The 17,297-nt window shown below is 51.4% G+C and overlaps 1 protein-coding gene across 24 annotated transcripts in view; it reads right to left on the bottom strand.

The window, feature by feature from the left end:
• LIMS1 (LIM zinc finger domain containing 1) overlaps positions 1–17,297 on the bottom strand; it is a 97,142-nt gene that overhangs the window by 24,765 nt on the left and 55,080 nt on the right. For 6 of the 24 annotated variants that reach the window (XM_005662319.4, XM_085015535.1, XM_005662317.4 and 3 more), the window contains exon 1: positions 2,068–2,358. The exons of 14 other annotated variants lie outside the window; for them this stretch is intronic. In XM_005662319.4, the coding sequence (XP_005662376.1) occupies positions 2,068–2,246 (179 nt within the window). In that variant the 5' untranslated portion in view covers positions 2,247–2,358. Of the gene's footprint in view, positions 1–2,067; positions 2,359–8,470; positions 8,589–17,297 lie in introns of those variants that run through there. 4 more of the 24 variants (XM_085015547.1, XM_085015545.1, XM_085015546.1 and 1 more) reach the window with 1 other exon arrangement.

The following is a 17,297-nucleotide window of genomic DNA, read 5'->3' on the forward strand; positions in this document are numbered from 1 at the left end:
CTGTTATTTTAAATGAACTAATAAATACTTAAATTTTTTCTCATTTTCTTTTCTTTTTTTCTTTTGAGGGCTATACCTGCGGCATATGAAAGTTCCCAGGCTAGGGACTGAATCGGAGCTGCAGCTGCCAGCCTACACCACAGCCACACCAGATCCAAGCCATATCTGCAACCTCCACCAAGGCTCACAGCGCCAGATCCTTAACTCACTGAGCAGGGGCCCAGGATCAAACCCACATCCTCATGGATACTAGTCAGGTTTGTTACCAATGAGCCACAATGGGAGCTCCTAGGTTTAATTTTTTTAATAGAGTAAATGCTGGTAAAACAAAAGCTATTTGGGGACCTCAGTTTTGGTGGGGGGGGGGTTGCTGCTTTTTTTTTTTTTTTTCTTCCTTTTTAGGGCTGCTCCTGCGGCATATGGAGTTTCCCAGGCTAGGGGTTGATTCGGAGCTACAGCTGTCAGCCTACACCACAGCTACACAAGATCCGAGCCATGTCTGCGACCTACACCACAGCTCATGGCAACGCCAGATCCTTAACTCACTGAGCGAGGCCAGGGATCAAACCCTCGTCCTCATGGACACCAGCTGGGTTTGTTACTGTTGAGCCATTTAAGAATGTACAGGGGTCCCAAGATCAAAATGTCTATCATTGGCCTATTTATACTCATTATATTATAGACTGTCTACATTCAATTTCAAATACTAAAAGAGCTAGAAAATAGGAAGACATTATAAAAACAAGCATATAGTTTTTCTCAACAGACAAGAAAAATAAACTAGTTTCAGAGATAAAGGTATTAGGTATTTTTGAAGAAGTATTCCTTTTAATAACAAGTAGGAAAAGAAAGGAATCAGAAGATGAGAGGAAACAGCAAAAAAAATAATAATAATAATAATAATCTCACCAACCTCTTGATTTTTTTTCTAAGATTTTAATTTTTTCCACTATAGTTGATCTACAATGTTCTGTCAATGTCTGTTGAATTGTTTATGTCTCTCTTCCTCTCGTCTTTGACCCTCTGGCACTGGGTATTTTCTTAAAACGGACAGTATTTAGAGCAGTCTCAGGTTTACAGCCAAACTGAGTGGAAGACACAGGAGATTCCCACACACCCCACCCCACATGCAAGCCTCCCCCATTCCTAACACCCCAGACGGTAAACTGGCCAACGCAGTGACCTCTGTGCTCCTCCTACAGCCACTGTCATATTCAATATGAGGAGGAGCTACTTTCTACCCTTTTTTAAAGGTTTTTTTTTTTTTGGCTTTTTAGGGCTATACCTGAGACATATGGAAGTTCTCAGCTTAGGGGTTTAACCAGAGCTGTAGCCTACACCACAGCCACAGCAAGGCTGGATCCTTAACCCACTGAGCAACGCCAGGGATCAAACCCATGTCCTCATGGATGCTAGTTGGGGTCCTTACCACCGAGCCACAGCGGGAACTGCAGAAGCTACTTTCTGGATGTCAGGCACCATAGCTCACTTGGCTAGTTATAACTAATGGGCTAATTTTTCAGAAAAGGAGGCTCTCGTCAGGAAACGCGTACCTCAGGGGACATAAGAGTCGCCCTAACTGTCCAATCCTAATTCTTGTGGCCGACCCGCCACAAATCAGCCACTCACAGGAGACCTGACATTGTTGAGCCCCCCGGTTCAGGTGTCTCGTTTATCAGCATACGTGAAACACATCTTCTAGCACTAAAATGCAGAAATGTAACCCCCCCACAGCATCTCAAAAGTTAACGGAGCATTCCGGTTGCAGCGTAATTACACAGAGCTCATCACCGGTCCTAAAGAGAAGCAGCATCTGCGGCAAAAGCGCAGAGCACGGCCGCCAGGATCTGACCAGGGTCCGCTTGGATCCACCCTCGCTCTCCCTGGGCTCGAACCTCAGCATGGAGACCCCCAGGTCAGGAGCCCCTGAGGACGCCGCCCCTCCCCTGGAGGCAGTGCTGCCCCCTCCCCGCCCCCCACACCGGGAAGCCCCTGCTAAAGTTTGGGGGTCAAACCTTAAGGATGCGACCTCGCAGGGATGAAGCGGGGCAGCGGAGGGACACTCACAATTTCGCATAAAAGTCGCAAAACTCCTTGTAGACCTTGAGGTCGCTGTGCCTGCGCTGTGGCCTGGACACAGCCCTCTCGTCCTCGCCGCCAGGAGCCCGGTGGACCCCATTCCGGGCTGCCTGGGGGACCTCTTCATCCTCGGGGATGATGGCGGGGCGTGGGCCCGGGAGCGCCATCGGGTGTGGAGCCTGAGGGAAGCGAGGGACAGAGGGGGACAGGCCCCAAGCGGCTCCCGGTCCCTACCCGTCACGCAGCCTGGCTCCAGGGTCGCTCCTGCCCCTTCACATTAAGAGCTCAGGGCAGGGCAGGCCTCCTCCGCGACCGGATCTCTGGCAGTGAGAGAACATTCCACAGGCGCGAGCCGGCTGCGCTGCCGCCCTCCCCCCCGTGGGCGGCTGTAAACAGCCCGAACTCCCTCTGGGAGCCTGCAAAACACGCCCACAGGCTGGCACATGCGGGGGCGTCGGTGCTGAGCCCCACCTGACTTTTATTTCTGCCTGCTCGCTATACATGGTGACAGTCTGGTGACAGCACAGCAGGGGAATAGGCACAAGAGGGAAAGGAAAGGGCTGGCGTGTATGACTCGTGTTTGGCCCCCAGCAAGCCTGTAGCGGTGGCAGCGAGCCAGTGTTCCCTGGTTTTTATCATGACCAAGGACACGCTGCAGGCTGGGCTGGCTCCTGCTCACCCCATGCCGGCCGCCTCCACGTCCTGACAGAGCAACGTGGAAACCAGACGCTGTGCCCTGGGAATAGAAGGGTCCCAGCTGCTCACGCCCCAGGCCCCCTGGCACCAGTGTGCCACCTCCAAAATCCAGACACCCCTTCACATCAGTTTAGTGTCCGGGTGCCTGGACCTCCTTTCCGCTGCTTGGCACACCCAGACACCTCTGCAGGAGCAGGAGCCTCACTGTGCTCAGACAGTTACTTATTGAGTAGCCAAAGGGGCCTATGATCCACCTACTTGATTTAGAAAACTAGGAAAGTGAGAAGAGCAGACCAGCTGCCCACCGGCACATCTGGAAACATCACCAGGCAGTTCCAGTCGTGGCTTGGCAATAACAAACCCAACTAGGATCCATGAGGATGCGGGTTCCCTCCCTGGCCTTGCTCTGTGGGTTAGGGATCCAGCATTGCCATGAGCTGTGGTGTAGGTTGCAGACACAGCTCAGATCCTGCATTTCTGTGGCTGTGGTGTAGACTGTCAGCTATAGCTCCAAATTGACCCCTAGCCTGGAAACTTCCATATGCTGTACAGGCGGCCCTAAAAAATAAAATAAAAAATAAAATGAAAACGTCACCACTGATCTTATCTCCTCCATGATGACCAGTCCATCTGTGCTACACAGAAAAGTAGAACAGGGAGAGGCTGGTGGATCCTGAACAAAGGACACAGTGAAGCCTCTCACCTGCCAGAGAGTTAAACAGACTGAAAGGTTGGCAACCACACTTTTAACTTTTTCCTTTGCAATGACTATAGTCCCAGGAAGTTAAAGGCCGTGGAAGTCTGTCAAACCCTTCACAGTTTCCCGATGATTACATCTTAGGTACACCCCAGACAGGGAACTGACAGGAGTGCTCTGCGGCAGGTCTGTGTTATCACACGCACACGCATGGAACCACCACCAGATGAAGACACGGAACTGCTCCCGCCCACGGAGACGACATAGCAAATGGACTGTTCTCACGCCTTCTCTATTTTACTTAAATGGAAAATTCATTCTGATTTTCCTCTCAACAGGCAAGGGAAGATAATGAGGTTGGAAAGTTCCTTCCCATGTCCCCATTTCCAGCATGAATGCACTGTTCCCTCCCACAGGACAGAGCAAGGCGCTGCAGCTGGCCTGGCCTGGCCTGGCCCCCTGGGCAGTCACAGAGCAGGAGAAAACTCCTCCACCAAGGGCCAGGGAAAGGTGGGTGCACACCTTCCCCAACCAAACTAAAACCAGCCGCTGTGTGAACTGCTGTCCCAGGTCCTGACTGGGCGAGAAGGGCCTCCTGGGCTCCGTGACCCAAAGGGAGGAAGAGCTGGGACCCAGCCAAGGACGAGGATGCTGCATCCAACTGGAGGAAAAGGCTGGACTTAAATGACATCCCCACGTCATCCCTGCTCCCAGACCTCACCCAAACACCTAAACCAGTGTGGCCGTGATGAGGGGGCAGTGTCCGTGGCAGTGAAGGGGGCAGTGGGGACAAAGGCTGTTTGACCTGACCGTCACCGCCTTTGATGTGAGGACTCTGTGTGTTCATGTCCTTCCCAAGGAAAAGGAGTGGAATGCAATCCCAGATTGGAAAAATTCAGCAGGTGCACTTTTAGTCCTAAAGCCGACATTAAAATACAGTATTTCCTGTAAAAGATCAGGAGGGTGTCCTGTGTGTGAAGGAAACCGTCTGGCTTGGTTCACGAGTCCTTGGGGGGGGGGGGGACGGCAAGCGGTTGTGCTCCACTTGGGAACACAAGTCCCACAAAGGGCCAGTCCGGTCACTCAGACTTAACCCGTGTAACACGCCCTCATGGCCTAGTTCTCGGCAGTCCCTCTCCAGAGGATCTCTAGGAAGGTTTTCCAACATCACCAGCCACAGAGGCCCCAAGTGTGGAGGACAGAGCCCAGACAGAACAGGTGGGGTCAGGGGACAGCACCCTCTCCCCAGGGCAGGCAGGTCCATAGGCTGCTGACACCCCCATCCCAAACACACACTGTCTCCATAGCAACGGCCACACCCCACATCCTGAGAGAAGGACACAGGCCTAGGCTGGGCAGCAACAGAACGGGGAACCGACAGGAGGTTCAGGGAGTCATTTCGGCTCCTACATGATGTAGCCCAAGTTCTGTGCTGACAACAGCTTGTTTGTGGCCAAACACACCTAGTCTATCTGCTTTTTTACAGAAAAGGGCCACTGACCAGAAGTAAAGAAGGTCTGTGTTAAAAACAAAGACTCCCAGGACTCCGTCCTGGTCCTCCTCCGATGACAAGACTCCCTTCCCAGGCTCCAGACCAGGCTATGCTGACTCGCTGTGTCCTTCTGCCTTTTGAAACCTAAAGGAGCAGATCCCTGACCGGTTCGAGGTTCTTTGTTCGGATAAGACATGAAACTGTGCTGAAAACGCTGCTCCTCATGAGCGGTACCTTAGAGTGATCTGAGAGCCTGTCTTCTGGCTGCAGGCCTCAATGTGGCTCAAAGAACACTTTTCTACGCCAAGTATAGCTTATTTATTGATCATTTCCATCGACAGGAGCAAAAGGCAAAATTGTTAACAGTAGAAAACTGGCAAATGATCTGCGAGCGGGCAGCCCCGCATACGGACATGTAGGGATGAGGGCTGGAAGGCTGGACTCCCCCTCCACCGGCAGTGCAACCTGGATGCAGATTACAGAAAATGGGTACATGGCCGAGAAGAATCACAATACCAATGCCGCCTAGAGACAGCCCTTAACACCGATCTCTATTTTGTTAAAGTCTACACACACACACATACACACACACACACACACACACACACACACAGGTTTAAAATAAGACCAGGGGCTGTCGATTGTTTACAATCGTCTCTGGTGGCGGTGATCAAACACTCCTGAGCCCTGGACGGCGACAGTCCTGGCCCACTTGGAGCTCGCCCAGCTCCTCCAAGATTGCAGCCTATGCTGCCCTGCACTTTAGGGTCCCAAGCAGGGAGCTGTGCAGAGGGACACCCGGCCCTGCCTGGAAACAGCCTCCACACCAGGGCTTTCTCTAAGTCAGCACGCTTAGCAAAATCGGTCAGACCAGCCCTCTAGGGTCAGGATCACCAACTGGAGAGTGGACCCCCTCCCCTCGGAGACTGGATGACTCCAGCTAAGGGACCTCAGCCTGGCCTCGCCCCCCGGTGAAGAAACCTCCCTGCAGTGTCATCGCTGAAATCTGAACTCTGGCTCCTGGGTGCCCTCCACTAGGTCCCTGGTGGCTCAAACAAGCAGGTTTGCACAACCTAAAGAACATTCCTGGAATTCTCTCTCAGAGGTGGAGCAGTTTTCCTCTGCCTGTTTACCGTATCCAGGGGAAAACGCCCCTGCAGTGGTCTCCCCACTATCCAGCCACTGCCCTACTATGAGCCATAGTCTCACCCAACATCTGTTTGATGGGATCCGTGGTGTCCTGACCAAAGCAGACAGACCCAAGAAGGCCTTGTCTTTCAGAGAAGGGCAGTGATTTTGCTAAGTGTGCTGACTTCAGAGAAAGCCCAGTTTGCAGGGACATTGCTGTAGCGTGTCCACGAGCCCTTACTCGGCCGTGGTGGCCACTGGCACCAGCCTGACTCTCCATCGGATTCTTATTTTAGTTCTGACTCAGCCCGGCCAGCTCCCCGAAAGCTGACCTTCAGCTGCGCTGGAGGAGGAAGCTGGCGCCTGATTTTGTGACTGAGCTAATCCTGAGGTCTACTCCTCAGGATAAGATAAAGAAAACCATGAGAATTCCAGTACAGGGGACAGAGAGAAAGGTTTCACTCAAGTGAAAACAATCTTTTCAAAGTTTAATCAATGTGTCTCACTGCGAGGTGTGCTGTTTTAAACTCAGAACATGTTTTCATGTTTATTTTAGCACAGCTGACATCCCTGCTTTTCTCGGGAAGAGGCAGCCCTCGGTCTGCAGGAGGGTGGTCCGCTGGGTCCTGGGACCTCGGCCCTCTGAAGCAGCAACCCAGTGTCACGTGGTCTCTGGGGCGCAGGAGGGCTGGGCGCTGGGCTCCCAGCCACCAGGGGGCGCCCTGGGTGGGGTGGGCGCTGCTCCTCCCCTCCTCATCCAACCCCGTTAGAGCCATTAACTCCTTTATGGTAAACCGTCCTTGTTCTCATTACTGTGTGGATTTCCTCTCCTGATGGGATGGACTCAGGTCAATACACAAGGCTGGACCCCCTGACTGGCTATCCTCAGACCCTAGGGTCCACCCAGTAAGAGGCTTGGTGTTCACACGGCAGCTGAGACTCCTGGATCTGCATCCAGAACTGGGAAGGATGCATTTTCCCACACAGCCCCAGGCTTCAGAAAACTCACGGTGGCCTGTAACTGAGGGCACAGTCTGGGGACCAAACTTTCCCACCTTCTGAGGGTATCACGCAAAACCTAACCTGTAATCCCTGGACGCCAACAATGTCTGCCACAAAATGAGCTCTAACAGGCAAACTCTGTCTCACTGCCTCTTCTCCTTCCTCACCGGCCCCTCGCTCTCAGTCCCCACTCTACTAAATGCAGAGGGAATGAACTCAAGGGTGCCTGCAAGCTGAGTGTGTGTGACGGTGGCCCGTGGCCCCCTCCCTGCCACCACCCATCCTGTGGGCCCTGAACCTCCACCTCCAAGGAAGTGTGCGAGCCACATGGGAGGGGACACTCCAGGGCTCAGGAGACAGATGTGCGTGTGCTGTGTCTTTCACATTTAATTACTTAAATAACATAAAAGGACCCATAAACCTTCCTGACCCGTGGCTCTAATCCTCTCTAAACAGAGCTGACGCCGGGTTTCCTGCAGGAGGCAACGTGCACAGGCCAGCTGCCCACCTGCCGGGTCCTGCGTCCACACCTTTCACCCAGCACAGCAAAGCACGACACAGCACAATCCTCTCATGACATAAATAGGAGGAAAAATGCCAGCCAAACAAACTTGGCCCAGGTCACATGACTAAGCTGGGAAAACAGAACAAAATAACTGTTTTCAAAGAGTTCAGATCTACTGGGAGAGCAAATCAGAAGATGAATATTGGGTAAAACCATGTGGACTGGGAAGGTGAGAGTGATCTGACCTCCAGGGTCGAGTCGTGAGGCTCCATCAAATGTCCATGAAGAGCACTAATCATTTCGACTCTTCCACAGATAACAAGTCTCTAAACCACCAGGGACAAGTGACCACAATTATTTCAAGAGATGGTTTTATGCTTTCAGATAAAGGAAATAATTCTGTATTTAAAGGATAAATAAAAAAACCCAGTAAAGCAATTACTGAGAGTAAGATGTTGGCAAAAGGGAAGGGACAGAAAAACAAGAACTGCTCAAAAGGGCAAAATCTGAATCTTACATTGCCATCACGGTAAAAACACTGAGTCATATAGGTGGGTGACAGCCTTTAGGAGGGGGTGGGGACAGAGGAGCACCTCTGCAGCTACCACCTGGGCCTAGGAGCCATCAGGAGGACCGTGTTGTAAAGGCTCAGGTGGCAGCGGCAGCATCTCCTCACCCAGAAGCCAGTCTGTACACTTGCCACGCAGGTGTAGATGCCCAAGGGGAGCTGGTTACATGACCAGCCTTGCACGAGCCAGGTTACCTCCCTTCCTGTCTGATAGCCCATGTAAGACTGGACACCTAAGCAGTGGTCCTCAGTCCCCTGGCTGCACTGGTGCTTGGGTACCGCAACGGGGATCAGGTACCTTACCTGGGCACAGGCACCTGGGCTTCACACACCTGGGCTCAGGCACTTGTGGCAGCTGCTTCTCGGCCAGCCTCACTCAGGTTCTCTGGAGACACCTGTGTTTCCTCCTGCGCCCTTACAGCTGAAAAGGCAGAGAAGGGAGCCCACAGGCTTTGCTGTGCCCTAAGGTCCGGCCCTGCCTGACCAGGAGCAAACTGTCTAGACCCAAGGACTTTGGACTGTGGGGCTTCCCTCCTGACGTTACTATGCTACCCGGAAAGTCCCTGCAGGACCCCCTGCTAGCGAGGCATCTTTAGGGGACAGGAGGCAGCTTGGGCAGCCACACCAGGACCTGCCAGGACACTTCGGTTCAGCTTGGGAGCCTGGGCCTGGGGGTCTCCCAGCCTTCTGCCTGGCTCTTCAATCTGCCCATTTCTGCCAGTGCTGTGAGCAACTGGAACACTTCCCAACAAAATTCATCTGCTCAGTTAGCCAGTCTGTTGTCCACCCCCTGCCCCAACCACCACCCGAGAACCCAGACCGATGTGGTGATGTGGGTCAAAGGCTGGGCTGCAAGGACTCAGCGAGGGACAGGTGAGGCGAAAGCCAAGTCACAGCGTTTCTGGGCTCATTGTCACGAGGCAGCAGGAAAGGGGAAAGGCGTTGGTGGAGGAGCCCTGAGGCTGGCCAGACCCAGGGAGGTAGTCGGGGACACGGGAAGCAGGGGCCAGATCGAAGTGGTCACACAGACCTAAAGGAGGGACGACTGCACAGCTCCTAACATCTCTGCAGATCTGAAAGTACCCCCAGAAGTTTATTTAAACAAATATGAGGGGCTAGAGAGAAATCTTTCACCACTAAGCTTTGGTGGTGTCAGGAAAGCAGGGGTGGTGAAAAAAAGTGATGACGGGAGAGGTTTCAAAGAGTCGTAATAAGGGGGGTGACAGAAAAATCAAGAAAAGACGGCCCCGAGGTAACTAGGAAGAAGCCGACGGTGCAGGACAGAAATGTGCAAAATCACTCATCCACCCAGAAATCAGTCTGGGAGTGGCCCAAATTGGGTCAGGGGTGGCCGGCTCGGTGGAGGGTGCTGGAGTCAGAGGGTGCAGGGCCCACTGAACTGAGGCTGCTGCTACAGAGGGGAAACAGCTCTGCATCAGGATGTGTGGCAGGTCCTGGGGACACAGGGCTAACAGCAAGGTCCAGGACCTTCATTTCCTCCTGCAACCCAGTGACCCGGTGCTGAGGACCTTTCATGTGGACCCCACGTCAATGGAGAACAAGGGGATCCCCCAGGAATGGTCCCGCACAGCCATGTCCCCGACAGCTCAGGAGCGGAGACGCAGGCACCGTGGCAGTGATGTGAGCTCCCAGGCCCAGCCCACCGGCCCTCACCCACTGGGCCGAGGAGAGTCGAACAAGGGAAGCAGCCATGAGTTCAAGGAAGTCCTGTCTGCACATGTCAGCGTCTTTCCTGGATCCCGATTTTATTTAGCAAACATTCGCCCCAGCCTGGCTGTAAAGTAACAAGTGGAACTAGAAATGGGGAAGCAGGACAGAAGGAAGCCCAGTGCTCATGGGAGGGTCCCCAGGGCCATGACCACAGAGCCAGAGCCAGGACTGAGCCCAGGAAGCCAGGCTGACTCTAGCAGAGCTCTTGCTCTGTGCCCTGAGCTGACTGCTGCTCCTCGGGAGGCCCCACCCCCCGGGACCCCCACCCCAGGACCCCCACCTCCAGGTGCTGAACTCTCTGACAGCCCCTGACTTTTGTGTGTCCTTGTTCATTCTGCTCACTCAGGTTCCACAAGAATCCTGCTCCACCAGCTTGGCCAGAACCCCCCCCCCCATATCTGATCTCCCCCTGCCCAGGGGATGTCTGATTGTCCTGGCCTGTCTTCAGCAGGAATCCTGGGAGGTCGGTTCAGCCAGAAACGCCCCCCTCCCCTGAGGCTCTCCTCAGTAATTTTCAATCCTCTGACCCTCATTGCTCCTTCCCTGTAAACCTCAGCTTGTCCTACTTTTCCTCCTCTTCAGAGTTGCACCCAATCTCCCTCCCGCACAGTGTGGTCCCGACACCTGTCCTTTGTTGTTGTTGCTTTATTTCATTTAGTTATTTTTTGGCTGCATCTGCAGCACAGGGAAGCTCCCAGGCCAGGGATCAAACCCACACCACAGCAGCAACCCAGGCTGCTCAGTGGGGCACGTCAGATCTTAACCTGCTGTGCCCCAAGAGAACGCCTTACACCTATCCCCTCGGCCTCACTGTCTTCTAACAGGTGTCATGCAGGTGTCATGAACATTCTGACCAACAGTACAGAATGTGTGTGCAGTCCCTGGTGTGGGCTGGATGGTGGACGGACTGGCTCCCAGTGCAAACAACTGTTGGGCGGGGTGGGGGGGGGTCATTCTGGGATGAGGTTATATATGCATGGTGGCTCTCACCCTCCCCTCTGGGACCATGGGCCCCATTCCAGCCTTGGAAAGACATAGCTCTGACTCAAAGGCCTTCAGCCCGAGGCGCTCAACTGAGCCGAGCCAGGATTCCTGACCCACAGCAACGAGATCACACATGGGCTGGTTCCAGGCCTGCAGCCAGCAAACCATGCCCACAGGTCAGACCTGGCTCCTGTTGCTTTTATAAAGTTCAGCTATACATTCACACAACAACCACAGCCAAGGAGCTGTGACCCAGACAGAGAGCCTGCAAAGCCTAAAACTTCATCTGGGCCTTTATAGAAAGTCTGCCAACTCCCACTGTGGCCAAGCGCTGGGTGGTTTGTTTCTCAGTGATAGACATTAACGCGCTTGCTCCTCCAGCAGATAATCAGTGTTTTAACCAACTTCACATCCTATTCCCCTGGACTGTGGCGGGACCTGAGCAAATGCAGACTGAACCTCAAACACTTAGTGCTGAAGACTGACAATCTGACAATACAGTCTTTAGATAGAGCATGACGTTAAACCACAAAGAGCCAAAACGACGATGTGTGCTCAAACAGCTGGTATTGGGGCCGAATCCATGATGAAGGCATTTGCTGAGTCACCCAAGGAATGATTCCAGATCCAGGAAAACTTCTGATCTTTTCAACTGTCCATACTAAGACCTCATTGCTTAAAATACCCGTAATGTCGTGTATCTCCAATACTTCCAAGAATGACACTAGTTTTTACTGTGAAACAAAGAATATTTTTTCTTGCACCGGGAAATGTTATTGAAATTTTCCAAAACACTGCAGAATTTCAGTTCCATCCCAAGAAATTCTCTGTTAGAACTGAGAACTCAGACACGAGCAGACATCCAATGTGCCCTGATTCATGGCAGCTTCCTGCCACTGTCTGGCTCCCGCAAATCTTATTTGCTGGGGCAGAAGGACAATATTTTAGCTAAGATAAAAAGCTGGATACTTTTATAATGTTTAATTTTAATCTTAATATGTTCATTATGACACAAAAATGCAATATTTTTAGCTTTTTAAGTGAGATATTTTCTCTGGCAAATATCTATGAATTACCCATGAGGCTAAAAAACTCCCATTTTTTTCAACAGGCATCATAGGAGGTTACTCTTGGTAAATCATTTTTTTGGGCTGTACCTGGTGGCATGTAGAAGTTCCCAGGCCAGGGACTGATCCTGTGCTACAGTTGTGACTTGCACTATAGCTGCAGCCATGCTGGATCCTTAGCCAGCTGCACCACAGGGGAACTTCCATCCCTAGTAAATTTTCAACTTGCAAGATACCATCAAGTGTATTCAGACCTTCCAGGTAAGAAATCTGACCCTAAAATCTAAGTGAAGCTTAAGTGTGGTTAAAAGCTCATACTGTGAACATGAGATACACGGTACACAGCCCGGGTTCTCCGAACATGAGACATGCAGGTACACAGCCCAGATTCTGTGAACATGAAACACATGGGTAAACAGCCCGGGCTCTCTGAACATGAGACTCGCAGGTACACACCCCAAATCCCCAATCATGAGCCTCCAAGGTCCTTCCTCTGCTCTGCGACCTACAGGATCCCTCTGAGGACTCCCCACAGCCAGGAAAGCAATAAACGGCAAGTGGGGCCAAGCTGGTATAAAAAATAATGAGTTTCTGCTTATACAGAACATATTTATTAATAATCTTATTTATGTGGGTTTGGGAAAGACATCCTAAAGAGGACACAAAAAGCACAAACTTTATGTAAGAGAAAAAGATCAACAAGCCCAAAATTTTTAAGAATCCTCACTTTTCAAAAGATCTTTATATTGGAGTTCCCGTCGTGACACAGGGGAAATGGGTCTGACTAGCATCCATGAAGATGTTGGTTTGATCCCTGGCCTCACGTTAAGGATCTGTGTTGCAATGAACTGTGGTGTAGGCCGCAGACATGGCTTGGATCTGGTGTAGGCCAGCAGCTGTAGCTCTGATTCGACCCCTAGCCTGGGAATCTCCATATGCTGCAGTGTGGCCCTAAAGAGCAAAAAAAAAAAAAAAAAAAAGACATTTATAAAAATGAGAAACAGAAGCCACAGACAGGGAGGAGACACTTGCAAAATACATCTCTGACCATGGACTTGTGTCTAGAATACATAAAGCATTGTTTCAACTAAGTAATGTAAGAAACAACTCAATACAAAGTGGGCAAAAACCCCAAGAGACATGTTGCCAGAGAAGATATAAAGACTACAAATGACCACGTGAAATGATACTCAACTTCATGAGTTATCAGGGAAACACAAATAAAGCCACAAGGAGGTATCAGTACCGCTGCCCCCATGGCTAGAGCTGGAGGAAATTTACCAAGTGTTGCTGAGGATGTGGGAAAGCATGGACACTTCAACCACTGCTTCAGGAACAGAAAGCAGTATAGCCTCTTTGGAAAGCAGTTTAGCCATTTCCCCCCAAATTCAGTGTGGACCCACCCAACAACCCAGCCGCCCCAGCCCAAAAAACAAAAGCACAGGACTTGTACTAGAATGTTCACGCAGCTTCACCCGAAATGGCCGAGAGCTGGACACCACTCAGTGGGCTACCAACACAGTAATGGAAGCCGACTCAGCAGTAAAATGAATAATACGGACTCCTGCGACACGGACGAACCTTAAAATAACTGTGCTGAGTTAAAGCACGGAAAATCATTACTGGATGATTCCATTTATACACAACTCTAAAAGGGAAAACCCATCCAGAGTGATCAACAGTAGGTGGAGGGTTACAGATACAGGAGAGGACTTCGGGACGAGAACGCCCAAGACCTTGACTGTGGCGAGAGTGTCACTGCATGTGGTGTCAAAACTGACCCAGCTGCACCTTCAACTGAGCACCTACTGAGGCTCATTAGTTTCACCTCAAAGCTATTTCTTAAAAAACTGCACACTGACTTTATCCCTAATCTTCACACACAACTGCAGGGAAAAAAACCACTGCTCTGGGTGGAATTCTGCCCCCAAAAAGATATGCTTTAGTCCTGACCCTGAACATGACCTTACTTGGAAATAGAGTCTTTGCTGATGAAATTAAAGTACAAGTTGAGCCCACACTGGAGCAGGGTGGGTCCTCCTCCCACACAGCTGGTATCCTTCTAGGAAGAGGAGGGAAAAGACACACAAAGGACGATGCTGGGGGGGGGGGACAGCCGGGGGAGGACAGAGTCACATGGGGACGTAGCCCCATGGGGACACAGCCCAGCAAGGACATAGTCACACAGGAACAGAGCCCGGGGGGACACAGCTGAGGGGGGAACATAGCCGAGAGGGATACAGCCGAACGTGGACATAGCCATTTGGGGACACAGCTGGGGTGGCAACAGCTGGGGGGGCAACAGCTGAGGGGGGGACACAGCTACACAGGGACACAGCCCGGGGGGGACACAGCCAAGGGGGGGACACAGCGGAGGGGACACAGCTAGGGGCAGGGAGGACACAGCTGGGGGGGACATAGCTAAGAGGGACATAGCCACATGTGGACAAAGCAATTCGAGGACACAGCCAAGGTGGGGACACAGCCATTTGTCCACCAGGCCAGGCAGGGAGTTGCCCTGAGCCAGAGCCCAACCCGTCGGTGGGGACAGACAGCAGAGAAGGAGGGGGCAGGATGGGGCCCCCACAGCTATATCACAGGGAGCAAGTGCACTCATGATTTCTGGCCTGGGGTCTTCAGAAATGCCAGGCAGTAGGTCTCTGTCATTTGAAGCGTCCCGGTATGTGTGCTTGTTACAGCAGATTCAGGAAGTGAATGTGACCACTGCTTGACATGTGGGGAACCTATTTCATGATTACTTCTAAAAGCAGATTTTTCTGTAGAGGCTATTCATGTCTAAAGATTGTTTTAATCATAGAATGGCCACTGGGTTACACAGACACAGAGTTAAGTGGCTGAGCTTCCAGGATATAGAAACATACAGAAAATAAGTAGAACTGTTGCATTTCGATAGCTTCTATCCAAAATAACCTGGGTAAAGCACATATTTTAGTCTACTGATTTTTTGTTGTTTTTATAAGTGATAGTACCTGATACTTCAAGTTGTTTTTTTTTTTCCTTAACCAATAGGAAAGCAATTATAATTATTACAATCTTGGCATTTAGTTGTCAGAGTAAATCATTTAGAAATTATATGGGTGATGATAGCAGATTTACAAACTGACTTTCTGGGGCTGAGGTTCACTCCCAAGCATCTCTGAGAAGCTCAGACACAGACAGAGCAGGGGCCTCAGCCACTACCCCTTCAACGTGCTAATTTTAAGCACAAACACTATTTTTTTTTTTTTTTCTTTTTACAACCACACCTGCCGCATATGGAGGTTCCCAGGCTAGGGGTCGAATCAGAGCTGCAGCTGCCAGCCTACACCACAGCCGCAACAACATGGGATCTATAGCTTACTGAGCAAGGCCAGGGATCAAACCCATATCCTCATGGGTACTAGTTGGGTTCATAATCTACTGAGCCACAATGGCAACTCCATGAACACGCCTTTTGATTTCAGCACATCCCCAACTGTGTGGAAATACTTTAGGTGATGGCAGGAAAGCAATCCCCTTAGAAGAGAAGCCCAGGAGCTACCAAGGAGCCAGACGGTCGTGTCGTGATCCACGCTTCAGGAGACCGTCCCTGGGTGGTGCCGGCCCGTCGGGCAAGGACAGCAAAGGAGTGCAACCTGGACTAAAAGAGGCACCTGAAGCCAGTGTAGTTTCAATCCTTTGGCGTGGCGGGCACCAGGCCCAGGGAGGCCCACCTCTGGAGCCTCCATCCTACTGTTTTGAGATTCCGCAGATCAGAGAACAAACATGGCGTGGCTTCCTCTGTCCGGCTCACTTCGCTTGGCACAATGCTGCCGGGGTCCATCCTCAGTGTGAGGACCAGCACGCTGGCCTCCTCTCTTGGGGCTGAATAGTATTTGTGTGTGTTTGTGTGTGTATGTGAATTACACCCTTAAACACACATGACAAAGTGAGGGAGCAGGTAGCTGGGCCCCTGGGCTGAGAACCGCTGGGACTTGTCAGGCTGAGTAACTTGGGCCTCACTTCTCTTTGATGCTTCAAGGAGAAAGTTAATGGCAGAAGCGAGCTCTGCCAGAGTGAAAGATGACCATTCGATCACTCCTGGGATCAAGGCGACCTCCCCAATTACACATGCTCAGTAAGACTCCTACGGGTCTGAAAGGGAGGGGGCACCAGGCCATAATAAGTCCTGATACCATCCCAGCATCTTTGCTCTGGAATCTACCTTTGCACATGCATACTGGGGAGGGTCCTGTGTCAGGTGTGAGAAATGAAACAAGACGATTGGCCAAAGGAAGAAAAAGAACCAGAAAAAGTCCTATTTAAGTGATTTAAATCACCTCTCTGGGGAGTTCCCATTGTGGCTCAGCAGTAACGAACCCAACTAGTATCCATGATTCCTGGCCTTGTTCAGTGAGTTAAAGATCCAGCATAGCTGTGAGCTGTGGTGTAGGCTGGTAGCTATAGCTCCGATTCGACCCCTAGCCTGGGAACCTCCATATGCAGGGGGGCGGCCCTGGAAAAAACCAAAATAAATAAATACGTAAACCTTATACTGTTTTTCACAGTCTTTGCCTCCATGAAATATTCTTGCTTTCAACAAGGGAACAAGAATCAAGGCAGTTTTGCTTCTAGCCTCTAGTTAGTCTAGTTGCTGGGATTTCTGTTTTTTATCCAGGCTGCCGAAGGTTCAATTCCCAAGCAGAGAATTAAGGCCTTGCTTGAAGCCATCGCTCGCTGCTGTTTCTCAGGGATCAAAAGCACTACCACCTTTCAAAGAGCAACACAGCCCAACTCACACTTCCCTGTACCAAAGAGAAGAAACATATGTTACTAGATGTGCTCACTGTGGGGAAGGTTAAAGGGCAAAGCTGCAGTCTTCTCTTCCTAACTGTCTAACAGGTCTATATTTCCCTTTTTTTTTTTTTGCTTTTTAGGGCCACACCCGCAGCATGTGGAAGTTCCCAGGCTAGGGGTCAAATTGGAGCTGTAGCCACTGGCCTACACCACAGCCACAGCCACATGGGATCCGAACTGCGTCTGCGACCTACACCAACAGCTCATGGCAACACTGATCCCACTGAACAAGGCCGGGGATCGAACCCACATCCTCCTGGTTCCTAGTCAGGTTCATTAACCACTGAGCCATGAGGGGAACTCCTAACAGTCTATATTTATAAAACTGAAATACAAAGGCTGGTTGTTCATCCAAGGTGATCGGCAACAGCAGATGGGTTTGAAGGGCTCAGGGCCCACCCACCTGACGCTGAGCCAGGTGGGGAGGGGCCCTTCCACGGCCTCAGGGCCTTCTGCTCTCTGTGGGCCCAGCAGGTTCCCCCACAGCCCAGCCAACAAGGGCTGACAAGGGT

Source organism: Sus scrofa, chromosome 3 (assembly GCF_054392235.1).
Source record: "Sus scrofa isolate SSC_HxYL_T2T_F1_AM1 chromosome 3, Sscrofa_HxYL_maternal_Yorkshire_Landrace_v2.0, whole genome shotgun sequence".
Lineage (NCBI taxonomy): Eukaryota > Metazoa > Chordata > Mammalia > Artiodactyla > Suidae > Sus > Sus scrofa.